This window comes from Nuphar pumila, chromosome 2 (genome assembly GCF_984573655.1).
Source record: "Nuphar pumila chromosome 2, dmNupPumi1.hap1.1, whole genome shotgun sequence".
In the NCBI taxonomy this organism is placed as follows: Eukaryota; Viridiplantae; Streptophyta; class Magnoliopsida; order Nymphaeales; family Nymphaeaceae; genus Nuphar; species Nuphar pumila.
The window spans coordinates 143,240,741-143,254,276 of record NC_143250.1 but is presented as its reverse complement, the minus strand read 5'-3'; the positions used below and the strand labels follow the sequence as shown (position 1 = coordinate 143,254,276).

The following is a 13,536-nucleotide window of genomic DNA, read 5'->3' as shown; positions in this document are numbered from 1 at the left end:
CATGGCGTTGGATAGAAATGATTGGAGGAAAAGGATTCATGTGGAAGACCCAAAATGAATTTCTTTTTTGGTTCATATCGCTGACCCCAATTGTTTTGGGATGAAGGCGTAGTTGTTGTTGTTGTTGTTGTTATGTTGACGATATTCTTCTTGCCACTAATAATTTGAGTATATTATATGAAACAAAAGATTTTTTTTCCTTTTATTTCGATATGAAGGATATGGGTGAGGCCACTTATGTCCTTTGAATCGAGATCCGTCACAACAGAACTAAGGGTGTCCTTGGCCTCTCTCAGAAATCTTATATCATTAAGGTTCTTAAAAGATATGGGATGGATAATTATTCTCCTAGTTCGGCACCTATAGTGAAAGGGGATAAATTGAGCTTAAAGGACTGTCCTCAAGATGATATAGCGAAGACTCAGATGGATGTTGTTTCATATGCTTCAACAGTTGGAAGTTTGCAGTACGTGCAGACCTGCACTCGACCTGATATAGCATTTGCTATGAGAATGCTTAGTAGATATCAGTCAAATCCAGACATTGCACACTAGAAGGCAACGAAGAAGGTCATGTGCTATTTACAAGGAACAAAAGACTATATGTTGACCTACAGGAAAGCTGACCACCTGGAGGTCGTGGGATACTTTGATGCGGACTTAGGTTGATGTATTGACAGTAGAAAATCCACTACTGGATCCATTTTCCTACTAGCGGATGGTGTTGTCTCATGGAGAAGTGAAAAGCAGTCTATCACTATTGCTCATACTATGAAGGCAGAATTTATTGCTCTATACGAGACTTCGTCACAGGCCATTTGGATAAGAAACTTCATTATAGGTTTTGGTATTGTGGATTCTATTGAGAGACCACTCAAGGTCTTTTATGATAATGAAGCAGCTGTGTCCTTTTTAAATAACAAGAGTTCAACATCGTGTCGACACATGAAGTTAAAATATTTTGTTGTTAAAGAAAGGACGGAGAATCATCTGGTATGTATTGATATAATCAGGACGAAGGAAATGACTGTGGATCCCTTTATTAAAGGGCTAGCACTGAGATTGTATTTCCAACATGTAAAGGGGATGTGTCTTTTTTATTCCTTCTGATGTATGACAATACATTAAATGATCACATTTGTGTATATGAATTTGATTCTCTATGACTTTGTATATTGTTGATTTTTTATAAAGGATCTCTTATATGGGTTAAAGAGAATAGCAGAATAACAATATTAAAGGACCAATAGAATAGGTGAGAGACCAACCTATTCATAAAGGTAATTTTCTACATGCCTAAGCACTGAAGGTGAATTGTAGTGTAGTACATGGGAATATGACATTTCATAAAGGAGTATTCATATTCATGACTCATATGATTCATCCTTGTGATAATGGGTGGCATGTGAACCCACATGAAGAATTAAATCGAGATAAAGGTATACACCTCGATTTAGTATACTTTTGGTGTCAATGGGTAAAGTGAGAGAATGTTGGACATAATGAGTCTGGGTCAAACTCACAGGGTGACCCAGTTTGACAGCCATTAGTGGGTCACATTAGTGTCCACATAATGGGGTTAGTGGGTGGGAGTTACGTGAATGTGGAGATACCACATTCACGTAACTGCCTATTTCTCCCATTATATAAGGAGGTAGGATGCTATGAAGATGATGAGAGATTCGTAGTTGTAATCCTACCCAAATCTCACATCCAGTTTACGTGGTATAGGTAACTGCTCACTGTCGACCTAAGGCCCGGGTTCATTGTGGGCGTCGACCAGTTGAGGAGAACGTTGAATTCCCTGCACGCGCTCTATAGCGAATATAGGTACGCTTTCTGTGTTTGTTTTACAGAAAACGCCAACATGCCGTGTTTATATGTCGGTGTCGTAACGATCGTTTTTTAGCGTCCCCGTTATCTTCAATCTTTTTTTAAAGATCACTTTTGTCATTTCCAAGTAACAAAAAAGGATGCCATTCACGGAGGTCCCACCCAACTCAGCGTGAATTCTATCCAGTTAGATTGTGAAACTTGTGATTTGGGAGCATAATGGCAAATATCGAGATAATTTTTAAAATATCTCAAAATTGTCGGTAGTTACCCTTTTATATGTCATGATATTTTGAAAATAACGGATATTATCTGTGTAGTAATGTTTGAGTTTTTATCACGCTATATTGACCTCTCTCTCTCTCTGAGTTGGTAGTGTAATTCATTAACAGATTTGAAACTTTGCCTATTGTTGGAAATGACTAAACTTTGTAAAATGGACCATCACAATGAGATTTCTTGCCAGTGTTTGAGGCTCCCTAATGCCACTCTCCTATGCTGGACGTTAATACTCTATGATTGGTTTTCACTTATAAATTTTGTTATATCAGAAAATGTTAAATTTATTTATTTTGCAGAGATTTTAAAGATAAAAATGTGCACAAAATTCAAAATATGAAAATCTCACGAGAAATTCAAAGCCAAGAGATTCCCATTTTAAACTTTTGTTACTATGTCTGCCAGTCTTCTTATTGGGATTTGGGTAGAGATTCAGGGACCGGCGCACCTGAATAGTCATATGAGTCTCATCTGTTCGTGTCAGTCTCCATGAGTCCGTGATGACTGTAGAATCTTAAGGCACGTTTGATTCATGGGACAAATCCCACGGGAGGAGACCACAGGAGTCTGACTCTTGTGTTCTGGACAAACTTCGCCTGGCACATCCCCTCAAAAAAGGTGGTGAACAAAACACCGAACCTCATCCCCTCAAAAAATGATCCAATTTTCATATTTCAGTTGTAATTCATGTGTATGGACTGATGGAGGGTTGGGCTAGACATACATGTTTCTCTAATCCTTAGAACTCAAATCTAAGTTTGAGATCAAGCAATCAAACACTCCCTTAATTTGGTTGTGACTGTGTCAACAAAGTTAAGGCCCTGTTTGAAAACTAGCCATCGGAGGTAGTCTGAATTCCCAGAGCCAAAGTCATTTGGAATGGATGCAGTTGTAGGAAATAATGGAGCTACAGTGGTATTTGATGACTCCATGATCATGCATATATTTTGCATTTTATTTGTACTATTTTATACATGATCTGTTAAAAATTTGCATTAAAAACCCAGTATTATCATTATTTTCGAGAAACCACGTTAAAATAAAAAAGCCAGGCCAGGCGCGGCTTATGCTCTGTTCGCAATAAGTGGAAGTGGCAAACCCCCAGCTGAACCATTCCACTTATCCCAAACAACCATGTGGATTTTCTAAAACCACAAAATTTGGGGATTCCGTATCTGCATCATCAGCTGCCACTAACTGGCAGTTTCCAAACGAGGCCTGCATGAGTCCTGAATTATGTGCCTTGGATGTTGGAATGCAAATACTGAAGAGTAACACTTTGACCTGTAAGGAATTGGGGACACATTTCATGCAGAAACATGGCTCAATGACAAAACTATGAAATCTGAACCATCAGATAATTCAACATTGAGGATCATCCAAATATCCAATTACACTTGAGCAAAATGCTCAACATAAACTTATTCTTCAATGTATTACAATGTTCTTTACATGTTAAAACAATCTTTGGCTTCACTGTCGTTAAATGCTTTTAGTGAAATGGCATATTGTTAATGGTCTTTCCTCTAAATCACAGCATATAATTTACATCAGGTGAAGCGCTGCAGTTGAAGACAACATTACTTCCTCCAGGACAACTTAAGAAAGTATACTGCTATGAAAGTGCTCAAAGAACTAGAGTTTCTCCTGGATTCATATCGGCATACAATGAGCTTCATATAAAGCACAGGGATTCTTCAACTTCAGCTTGTCATATACAAACAACAGCCAATGCTGCTGTCTAATGTTCCGCTTGATTCTCTCTCAAAAAATTGCAAGGATTTACAGACTTTCAAAACTCTGAGGAGATCACTTGAACAAGATTGGCAACTCACTTCTGAAGAAAGCGGTTTTGCTAGAGCAATTACAGTTCAGCCATCTAATTTGCTGAATTCACTCTTATCTATATCCCTAACATGGTATAGTTCAGAGGTTAGAACTGCCAGTCCCATGATTTTTTTTTGGGAAACAAAATTTTGAACATGGGCACTGAGACCATAGGGACCTGGAAGCCAAAGCATACTGCCTTTTGTCGCTCCATTCCATCACCACGCATTCAATAATCCATGGGAATCTGGTCAGTTACTCCTCCCTTCCATCACCAACCATTGCATAATCCAAAGGAACATAGCCTATTTCCTGCATATCCCACAGTAACAACATCAAAATGCTGTAGACAGCCTCTCCCCCTGGATGCACCATCTGATTAGCCTTAAACACAACCACCTGGTTCTTTACACCAATCCAACTGCAACCCACAGCTTTTAAAACACCTCTCTCTTTCATCACTCTTCTCACACGAACAACACTCTCCCATTGGGATTTCATTGCATATACTTGAGCCAACACTACGTAAGGAAGAGATTCCTGTGGTTCTAATTCAAATAGCCTTTCTGCAACCTGTTCTGTGATTCCTATGTCAGCATGCAATCTGCAAGCTCCAAGAAGTAACCCCCATAACAGAGCACTTGGCTCATATGGCATAGATTTTATGACCTCCATGGCTTCCTTGAGCCTTCCTGCTCTACTTAGCATGTCCACCATGCAAGTGTAATGCTCAACTCCTTGAGTAACACCATACTCCACCTCCATGCATGAAAATAATTGTCTTCCTTGATCTATCAAACCTCCATGGCTACAAGCAGAAAGGACACCAGCAATGGTGATTCTATCAGGAGATATGTTCTTCGAACACATTTGCTCAAAAAGTTGCAGTGCCATGCATGCTTGCCCATTTCGAGCATAACACATAATCATAGTGTTCCATGATACCAAATCCCTGGTATTCATTTTAGCAAATATCTTCACTGCACAATCAATACATCCAGACTTTGCATACATGTCCACCAAAGAGCTGGATACTACAACATCTGCTTCAAACCCCATTTTCAGAATCAATGAGTGCAGCTGCCTGCCCTGCTCCATCGAGACCAACCATGCAGCACAACTCAAAACACTACCAAAAGTGAACTCACTTGGCCTGTTATTCTTCCTGATGGCGTATAAGAAAAGTGACAAAGCATCCTCTGCAAACCCCAGCCTTGAAAAACTTGAAATCATGGAATTGAAGACAGCTATATCTCTTCGAGGTGTTTCCTCAAACAATTGTATAGAAGCCTCCAGTCTGTTGCATTTGGCAAACATGTCAATAATCGAGCCACATACAAAAGAATTGGAGAGAAAGCCCGCAGTTATGCACATTCCGAAGATTTCATTTCCCACATCCAAATTTAATAAACTTGCACATGCAGCAACCACTGTAGATATAGTAAAGTGGTCAGGAATGAATCCAAGTGCTCTCATCCTTTGGAAAAGAGCCAGTGCTTGCTCAGCATTGCCAGATTTAACACACCCACATAAAATAGCATTCCAGGACACCACATCCCATTCTTGCATACCGTAAAACATTTCAAAAGCATAACCTACGTTGCCAAACTTTCCATACATACAAATCAGAGCATTGTTAAGTATAAGGTTATCATGGAGACAGTTCCTCAGGATACTGGCATGGGCCTGCTTACCATGCCAAACATTCGACACACATTCAGAAACGATGATTGAGAACGTGAAACCTGTGGGCCTGATTCCACTCTCCCACATCTCCAGTATCAACTCCAGAGCTACTCTGTTTTCACCATGCATTGAAAACCCAGAGATTAACGAATTCCAGCTGACGACGTCTCGTTGAGGCATTTCATCAAACAATTGTCGGGCGTTCTCAACTTCACCATTTCTAGCCAACCCATCTATCAAAATGTTCCAAGAGAACAGATTCCAGTGAGATGTATCATCAATAGCTTTAAACCCATCACCGATTTCACCAAACCTATAGTAGAGAGATGAAATCCTGTTGCCGAAAAATGTCTCATTGTGAAGACCCAATCTAATCAACCTAGAATGGACCGATTGTGCAAGCACTATAGAGTTTGTAGAGAGAGATTGGTTGATGAGACCGATATAGGTGCACGTAAGCTCTTCCCTTCCAACGGGGGAGCATAAATTACGACTTGTTCCGGCGAAAGAGGAGATGGGTAGTCTTGAAGCTTGATGTGTTGCAGGTCTGATGGAGGATACGAGAAGAACCATTCGAGAGATCATCAGAGAGAGAGTCTTGCGTGATGAGGCTCCCCCATTGATTTGTTTCCCGCACTTCTCATTTCACTAACGGCTATCTTCTTGCTCAAGATTTCAAAAAGAAAAGTGGATGCGGTTAATGAGCGGGCGTTTGTAATTTCAATAGTTTAAGGGTACTTTGGTAATTTTACATGTTAATTTTGTTTTACCTTTTTTCTCGTCTCTTGAAAAGTTCTCTCGTCATCTTCTTTCTTGTTTTATCTTCATACAATTTATTCTATTATCTTTAATCTCATTAGTAGGGTGTCCCCTAGGGGTGGCAATTTCTGACACGACCCGCCAACCCGCCTCTTAGGCGGGTTCGGGTTGGGCTTAAGCCAACCCGTTTAATAAACGGGTCGACCCGCGTAACCCGTTTATTAAACAGGTCGGGTTCGGGTTGGGGGTATGCCAACCTGCCAACCCGGCTGACCCGTTTAATAAACGGGTTAGGCGGGTGGGTCAACCCGCCAACCCGTCTGCCCGACCCGTCAACCCGACCCGCCAACCTGCCTACCTGCCAACCCGATCCGTCAACCCGCCAACCCGACCCGTGAACCTGAAAACCCGTTTACCCAACCCAACCCATTTATTAAATGGGTTGGCGGGTCGTGTCGGGTTACCCGTTTATTAAACGGGTCGGGTTCGTGTTTGCTACAGCCGACCCATTTAATAAACGGGTCGGGTTCGGGTTGAGGTATGCTGACACGCCAACCCGCCCGGATTGCCACCCCTAGTGTCCCCCACCCTAACCAAACCCTATAGGTCCAGGTATGGTGATAAATAAAAAGACCTTAGTTTCGATTAAGACCCATAGTTTTTTAATGTAAAATATAAAAAATATAGTTTTATCGAGTATAGTCCAGGTCTGGTTCATGTAGTTCTTAATGAGTTGAGTATGTTTTTTTTTATAATAGACCCAATTAGACTCAGGTCCAAACCTGATGCTTATCGTACCTAAAAATCGGGTCCAAGTCCAGTTTCACCAGGGTCAGAACCAGACGTGACCAGTTGACATCCTTGCTCGTTAGCGCCTATGCCATCTCTATCAGCGTATAAACCTTAATTTTTATATTATATTATAAAAATTTAATGTGTAATAATGGGAGAGCATAACTAGTATGGTAAACGAGTTAGACCGAATAAAGGATTGTTGGTCTCTGCTCGTTTATTAGTGGACCGAGCTCGTGACTCGGCTCATGCACGTATTTAGCCGAGCTTGACTCGTCCCTAAATGAGACGAGCTGAACATAAGGCTCATGTAAAAAAATTCCATGTTAGTTATACATGGAATAAATATATTTTTATACATTGCACTTAGAATAAATATATTTTTATACATTAAGCTTAATAGTTTATATTTAGATTTATATTTTTCATGCATCCGCCTCTTTGTATATTACATTTAAAATAGATATCACACATAATATATATATTTATATCCATACGATTAGGGCTGGTAACAAGTTGAACAACACGAGCTTGAAGTGTTCTTGGCTCATTCTTGTGATGAGCCAAGCCGAGTTCGAGCTCGTAATTAGTTAAACAAGCCGGGTTCAAGCTCATAATTAGTCCGAGTTAAAACTAGTTTGTTTATAGAAAAAATACATTGTTTTAGAGATGACAAAATAGGATTACAAAAAAAACACATGTAAAATACATCCAAAATATATTTCTTATTACCTAACAAACTTATAAGAGTCTCGAGTTGAGTCAAGTACCATATTCAGCTTGCCGAGCTTATTTTACAAGTTTGAAAGAGCTATTGCGAACAGAACATAAGCCGGGCCAAGGCCGGCTCGGCTTATTTTCCAGCCCTACATCCGAGCACAACTACTTATTTTTATCCTTAAGTACATTAAAAACCCACAACAACCAGCGGAAAGGCTCTGGCTTGGTGGTTAAGTTGAAAGCATCCAAAGTGAAGGACACCATGAGTTCGATACTCGGGATGTGCACCCTTTGGCCTAAGGCTGAGACTATTTTCAAGGGTACAATGAACTTCAAGGGGTTCCTCAGTGGAGGCCTGCACTAGGACCAGCTGGGTTCACACCCAGCTTAGCGCCCGAGCGATAAAGTTACCAAAATACCCCGAACTGTACTGAAATTACCTATCTGAACTGCAAGAAGAGATGCAGTCTCGTTATATAGAGAAAGGTGGTGGTTCTCTCTACACATGCTTGCTGGACAGATGCATCAAGCAGACCAATCTCAAGCTGGGAAGAGTGGTCCACGCAGCTCTCGTCAAGACTGCACTCAATCTCAACGTCTTCCTCGCCAACCGATTGATCGAAGCCTACGCAAAATGCAACTCGATTTTGTGGTCTCGCCAAGTGTTCGATGAAATGCCTGAGAGAAATGCGTATACATGGAATACCATCATCGGTGGGTATGCAAGAAGTGGACTATTGGCTGATGCGCGCATGCTTTTCGATGAAATGCCTGAAAGGAACATAGTCACGTGGAATTCGATGATATCGGGGCTTGCCCTGTACGGAAACTGGGAAGGTGCCATTGATATTTTTCGCCGCTTGCAGAAAGAGCAATTGGCAGTCGATAAGTTTACACTTGTTAGCCTACTTAATGTTTGTGCGGGCTTCAAGGCTCTAGAATGGGTCAGGCAGATTCATGGTGCTGTTGTGGTCACAGGATTGAAGCTCAATTTGATCACGCTAAACTCGTTCATTGATACTTATGGAAAGTGCAGGGACTTGGAGAGTTCACGGCTAGTGTTTGATAGAATGGAGGAAAGAGATGTAGTATCATGGACATCAATAGTCTCTAATTATGCTCGGTTGAATCAGTTAGATGAGGCATGCCGGATATTCGAGCAGATGCCGGTGAAAAATGCAGTTTCATGGACTGCACTGATCACTGGGTATGCTCAAAATGATCAAGGAGAAAAGGCATTGGATCTATTTGCTAGAATGCAGAAAGAGTTAGTTCCACCAACTGCATTCACGTTCGTTGGTGTTTTAAGCGCATGCTCGAGTCTAGCGCTCATTGAAGGTGGCAAGCAGCTCCATGGGCACATTATCAGAACAATGGCTGAACCGAACATCTTCATCTCAAATGCTTTAGTTGACATGTATTCTAAGTGTGGAAGCATGGATTCAGCTCTTGTGCAATTCGAGCAAATGCCTGAAAGAGACATTGTTTCATGGAATGCATTAGTAACAGGGTTTGCACAGAATGGACGTGCAAAAGAATCTTTAGAAGTTTTTGAGAGAATGATGAAAGCAGGTGTGAGACCAAATGATGTTACCTTTCTTGGTGTTCTAGCTGCATGCAGCCATGCTGGTTTAGTATCAGATGGACATAGATACTTGAGGTTGATGGAGACACATGGTATATGCCCAAGGTCAGACCATTGTGCGGCCGTGATTGATCTACTTGGCAGATCCGGCTGTCTACATGATGCAATGGAGTTGATTAAGAGAACCAATTTCCAACCTGATGTAGGCATGTGGGGTGCATTGCTTGGTGCTTGTCGAATCCATGGTAATGTGGATCTTGCAAGAGAGGCTGCTGAGTCCCTTTTCAATTTGGAGCCTACAAATGCTGCAAGATATGTGAGTCTATCAAACATATATGCTGCTGCTAGAAGATGGAAGGACGTCAGTCAACTACGAGTTTTCATGAAGGAAAGGGGAATAAAAAAGCAGCCAGCATTTAGCTGGATTGAGATAAGAAATAGCAGACACAACTTTGCAGCAGAAGATAAGTCTCATTATCAGATTGAAGACATCTATGCAATGCTAAACACATTGACGCACCTGATGAAGGAGGATGGAAACTCATTGAACCCTCAACTTCATGATGAAGAAGATAGATGTGGATTTGAGCCAACACATGGTAATGCTTAATCCTCCTACTGACATAAATGAAAACAGTTGACCTTGCTTGTCCTTCATTTGCTGACAGCTGATATATGCCCACCAGGCGACAAACATAGATTTGAAGAAAATATCACACAAGTATTTTTGAGATTATTCAGACTCCACTAATATCTATCATCTTCTACACATCAATCCAGCTGCAACCAGGCTTCTTTTTTATAACACCCTTCTGCTGCATCAGCTTTCTTACTTGTGCTGCTTTGTCCCACTTTCCACAAGCAGCATAAATGTTAGAAAGCTGCACAAATGCAGCGGAGTTTTCACAATCAAGCTGAAGAAGCTGCTCGGCTGCCTTCCTTCCAAGAGATTCCTCTCCATAAGCTCTGCTTGCACTCAACACTGATGTCCACATGCTTGCATCAGCTGGAAAGCCCATATCATCGATAAAATCTACTGCCTCCTGGAGGCAGCCTGCACGTGCCAAGAGATCAATCATGCAGGAGCAGTGCTCAACCGTTGGTGAGATACAGTAATCATTCCTCATAGAATGAAACAGTCGTTGCCCTTCCTCAAGCAGCCCGCAATGACTACAGGCAGACAATACGGCAATGAAGGTAATGGAGTTTGGCATGATCCCTGCACTCTTCATATCTTCAAAAACTTGAAGAGCTTCCTCTCCATAGCCATTATGTGCATAACCGATCAGCATTGAATTCCATATAACATAACTGCATTTAGGTATTGAATCAAACAATATCCGTGAATCTGCAATAAAACCACATTTACAGTATAGATGAATAAGTGCACTACCAATAACAGGATCGCATTCAAGACCAGCAGGAACAATGTGAGCAAATATTTGCTCACCAAGTGTGAGGGAACACATATCAGCACACAAACTAATCAGGCTAGCATAACCAACTTTGTCCAACCTCAAGTTTAGCATCTGCATTTCATGAAACAGTTTGAATGCTTCTAATGCAAATCCATTCTTGCTGTATCCCACGATCATTGAATTCCATGAAATCAAACTTCGATCTGGAATAGATTCAAATACTCGCCTTGCTTCTTCTATCTTTCCACAGTTGGAATATGCAGTAACCATAGAATTTAGCAGAATGGTATCGTGCACTTCAAGTTCATCAAATAGCTTGCATGCATCTTCTAAGCATCCACTCTTTGCATACATGTCAATAAGTGTGCTGCAAAGAGTAATGTCATGAACAAAACCAATTTTACAAGCAAGAACCTGAAGCTGCTTACTAGTTTTGATCTCTATTGATTCTAAGCTCATACATACTGTCAATGCAGCAGTTATAGTAGTTGCTTCTGCTTGTATCCCGATTCTCCTCATCTCATTAAACAACTCAATGGCCTCTCTTCCCTGGAAATTGGTTGCATATCCAGAAATAATTGAATTCCATGAACCCACATTATGTCTGATTTGTCTGAAAAAAATCTGATGTGCATCCTCCAGCCTCCCACAATTTGCAAAACCAGTGATCATGGCTGATAAACAGAACTCATCCTGATCAATCATGGAATTAAAAATGCAAAATGCACTATCAACATCTCCACACTTGCTATACATGTTGATCATCGCACTACCCAAAACACTGTCAAACTCTGACCCCCTTATGACAATGTGGGTATGTATCTGCTTACCGGAGTCAAGCGCCTCTATATCAGCACAAGCACTGGCCATGGTAGCCAAGATGAAACCATCAATTGTGAATGGATGCATCTTCAATTGCTCAAACAATCTCAATGCATCCAATGGTTGGCCATGATGGACATATCCCGTCATCATCTTGTTCCAGGACGCCGCATCTCGGCATGGCATCACATCAAAATATCTCCTTGCTTCCCCAATTCTACCATGTAATATGTAACCGTGAATTATAGAATTCCAAGTGAATGTATTCTTCAATGGCATCTCATTGAAGAATTGCTGGGCAACTTCAAAATCACCCAACTTTGCGTAAGTTGCAATGACCACATTCCATGAAAACTCATTTTTGCATGGCATCGTTTTGAACAGTTCCAACGACGTTCTGGTCTTCCTTGAGTTAGCATAAGCTTCAATCAAGCTGTTCCATGAGAAGCTGTTTCTTTCAGGCATTTGATCAAACACTTGGTGTGCGTCACCGAGTCTACAGCATTTGATGTACATTTGCAGAATGCAATTGGCCATATATAATGAGGAATCTAGGCCTATCTTGATGCAATAAAGATGGAGTTGTCTTCCATGTGCAAGAGACTTTGGGGTTGCACATGATCTCAACAAACGCGAGCACTCCTGGAAATCCATGCAGCCTCTCAAGCATTCATGATTTCACATTATCCGGGGGCAAGGGGTAAGCTTACAGAGTTTTACTCTGCCAGGACAGTGATAGAAAGTATAAAAAAAAAACTTGAGCTCTACTTGCTTGATGTTAGCACTGATTCAACCAATCAAAATTACCTAGATCGAAAATACAATTCACCGGGCTTTTTTTTATCCTTAATTCCAAGTACAACCCTCATGTTACTGTATTTTCTGATTTGATGCCACAGGGTTTCTGGAAACTGTCAAATAGAGACGTCCAGTTAGGCTGTAAACGGTTCCGATTCAGATCGGATGTGATGCAGCGTGAAAAGCTCATGCCAAATCCACTAAACGGATTCTGATATTTGTTAGATTCAGTAGCAAAATTTCCAAACCATGCCCGCATCTGATTATAATCGGATATGGTTTTGGCTTACCAAATGCAACTAAATGGAATCGGATTCGGTGGGATATCCCATAAAATCTGACCCTCAACGTGATGTCTTTTAGTTTTCCAAGTGAAAAAACACTTATTTATACTCATCGAAAGATAAGGGTGCCATTATCATTTGATTAATTTAATTGATATTTAACCTGAGTTAATGGATATTGGTGAGGATAGGCCAATCTTATCAGTATCGGCCAATACGCATTGTATATGCTTCACCCCTGAATCAGTTATTTTTTAATGAATGCAAAATATACTAAAATTTATTTATTTTTATTTAATGTCATTTTAATGGTTTTAACAAGTGTCGCACATTTTATATATATATATATATATATATATATATATATATATATATATATATATATATATATATATATATATATATATATATATATTGGCTGATGCAGAACGATTCACTTGAGTATCGGTATAGGCTGATACAACTGAATCGGTGGCCCAACTATTCAGGGCCGATACTGATGACATTGGGATAGACGCACTTTTTAGCAGTTTCCAGAAAATCAAAGGCACATTAAAAAAAACTACAAATATGAGGCTGATTTTGGAATTAAGGGCAAAAAGTTAGCCGCAAAATGAAATTTGCCTAAAGAGACTCATGAGTCATGACTGCAGGGTAGGTGATGTAAACCGTTTGAATCATAATTGCCAGAGACGGGTATGGGTATTAATAAGGGTACAAGATACTGGTACGGG

The 13,536-nt window shown here is 40.6% G+C and overlaps 3 protein-coding genes and 1 pseudogene across 3 annotated transcripts; 2 read left to right on the top strand and 2 right to left on the bottom strand.

Moving 5' to 3' along the window:
• Positions 1 to 4,193: 4,193 nt before the first annotated feature.
• LOC149847421 (pentatricopeptide repeat-containing protein At1g43980, mitochondrial-like) lies at positions 4,194 to 6,197 on the bottom strand. Its single transcript, XM_089994048.1, has one exon. It carries the CDS (start codon positions 6,195 to 6,197, stop codon positions 4,194 to 4,196), a length of 2,004 nt encoding a protein of 667 aa, XP_089850174.1.
• A 2,159-nt stretch (positions 6,198 to 8,356) lies between these two features.
• Positions 8,357 to 9,309, top strand: LOC149847420 (pentatricopeptide repeat-containing protein At2g13600-like). Its single transcript, XM_089994042.1, has 2 exons — positions 8,357 to 9,186; positions 9,306 to 9,309. The coding sequence occupies exons 1-2, from the start codon at positions 8,357 to 8,359 to the stop codon at positions 9,307 to 9,309; spliced, it is 834 nt and encodes a 277-aa protein (XP_089850168.1).
• A 22-nt stretch (positions 9,310 to 9,331) lies between these two features.
• Positions 9,332 to 10,090, top strand: LOC149847419 (pentatricopeptide repeat-containing protein At4g02750 pseudogene; annotated as a pseudogene).
• Positions 10,091 to 10,244: 154 nt separating this feature from the next.
• Positions 10,245 to 12,257, bottom strand: LOC149847418 (putative pentatricopeptide repeat-containing protein At1g77010, mitochondrial). Its single transcript, XM_089994041.1, has 2 exons — positions 11,910 to 12,257; positions 10,245 to 11,816 (listed from the first exon to the last, which is right to left on the bottom strand). Exons 1-2 carry the CDS (start codon positions 12,255 to 12,257, stop codon positions 10,245 to 10,247), a joined length of 1,920 nt encoding a protein of 639 aa, XP_089850167.1.
• Positions 12,258 to 13,536: the final 1,279 nt, after the last annotated feature.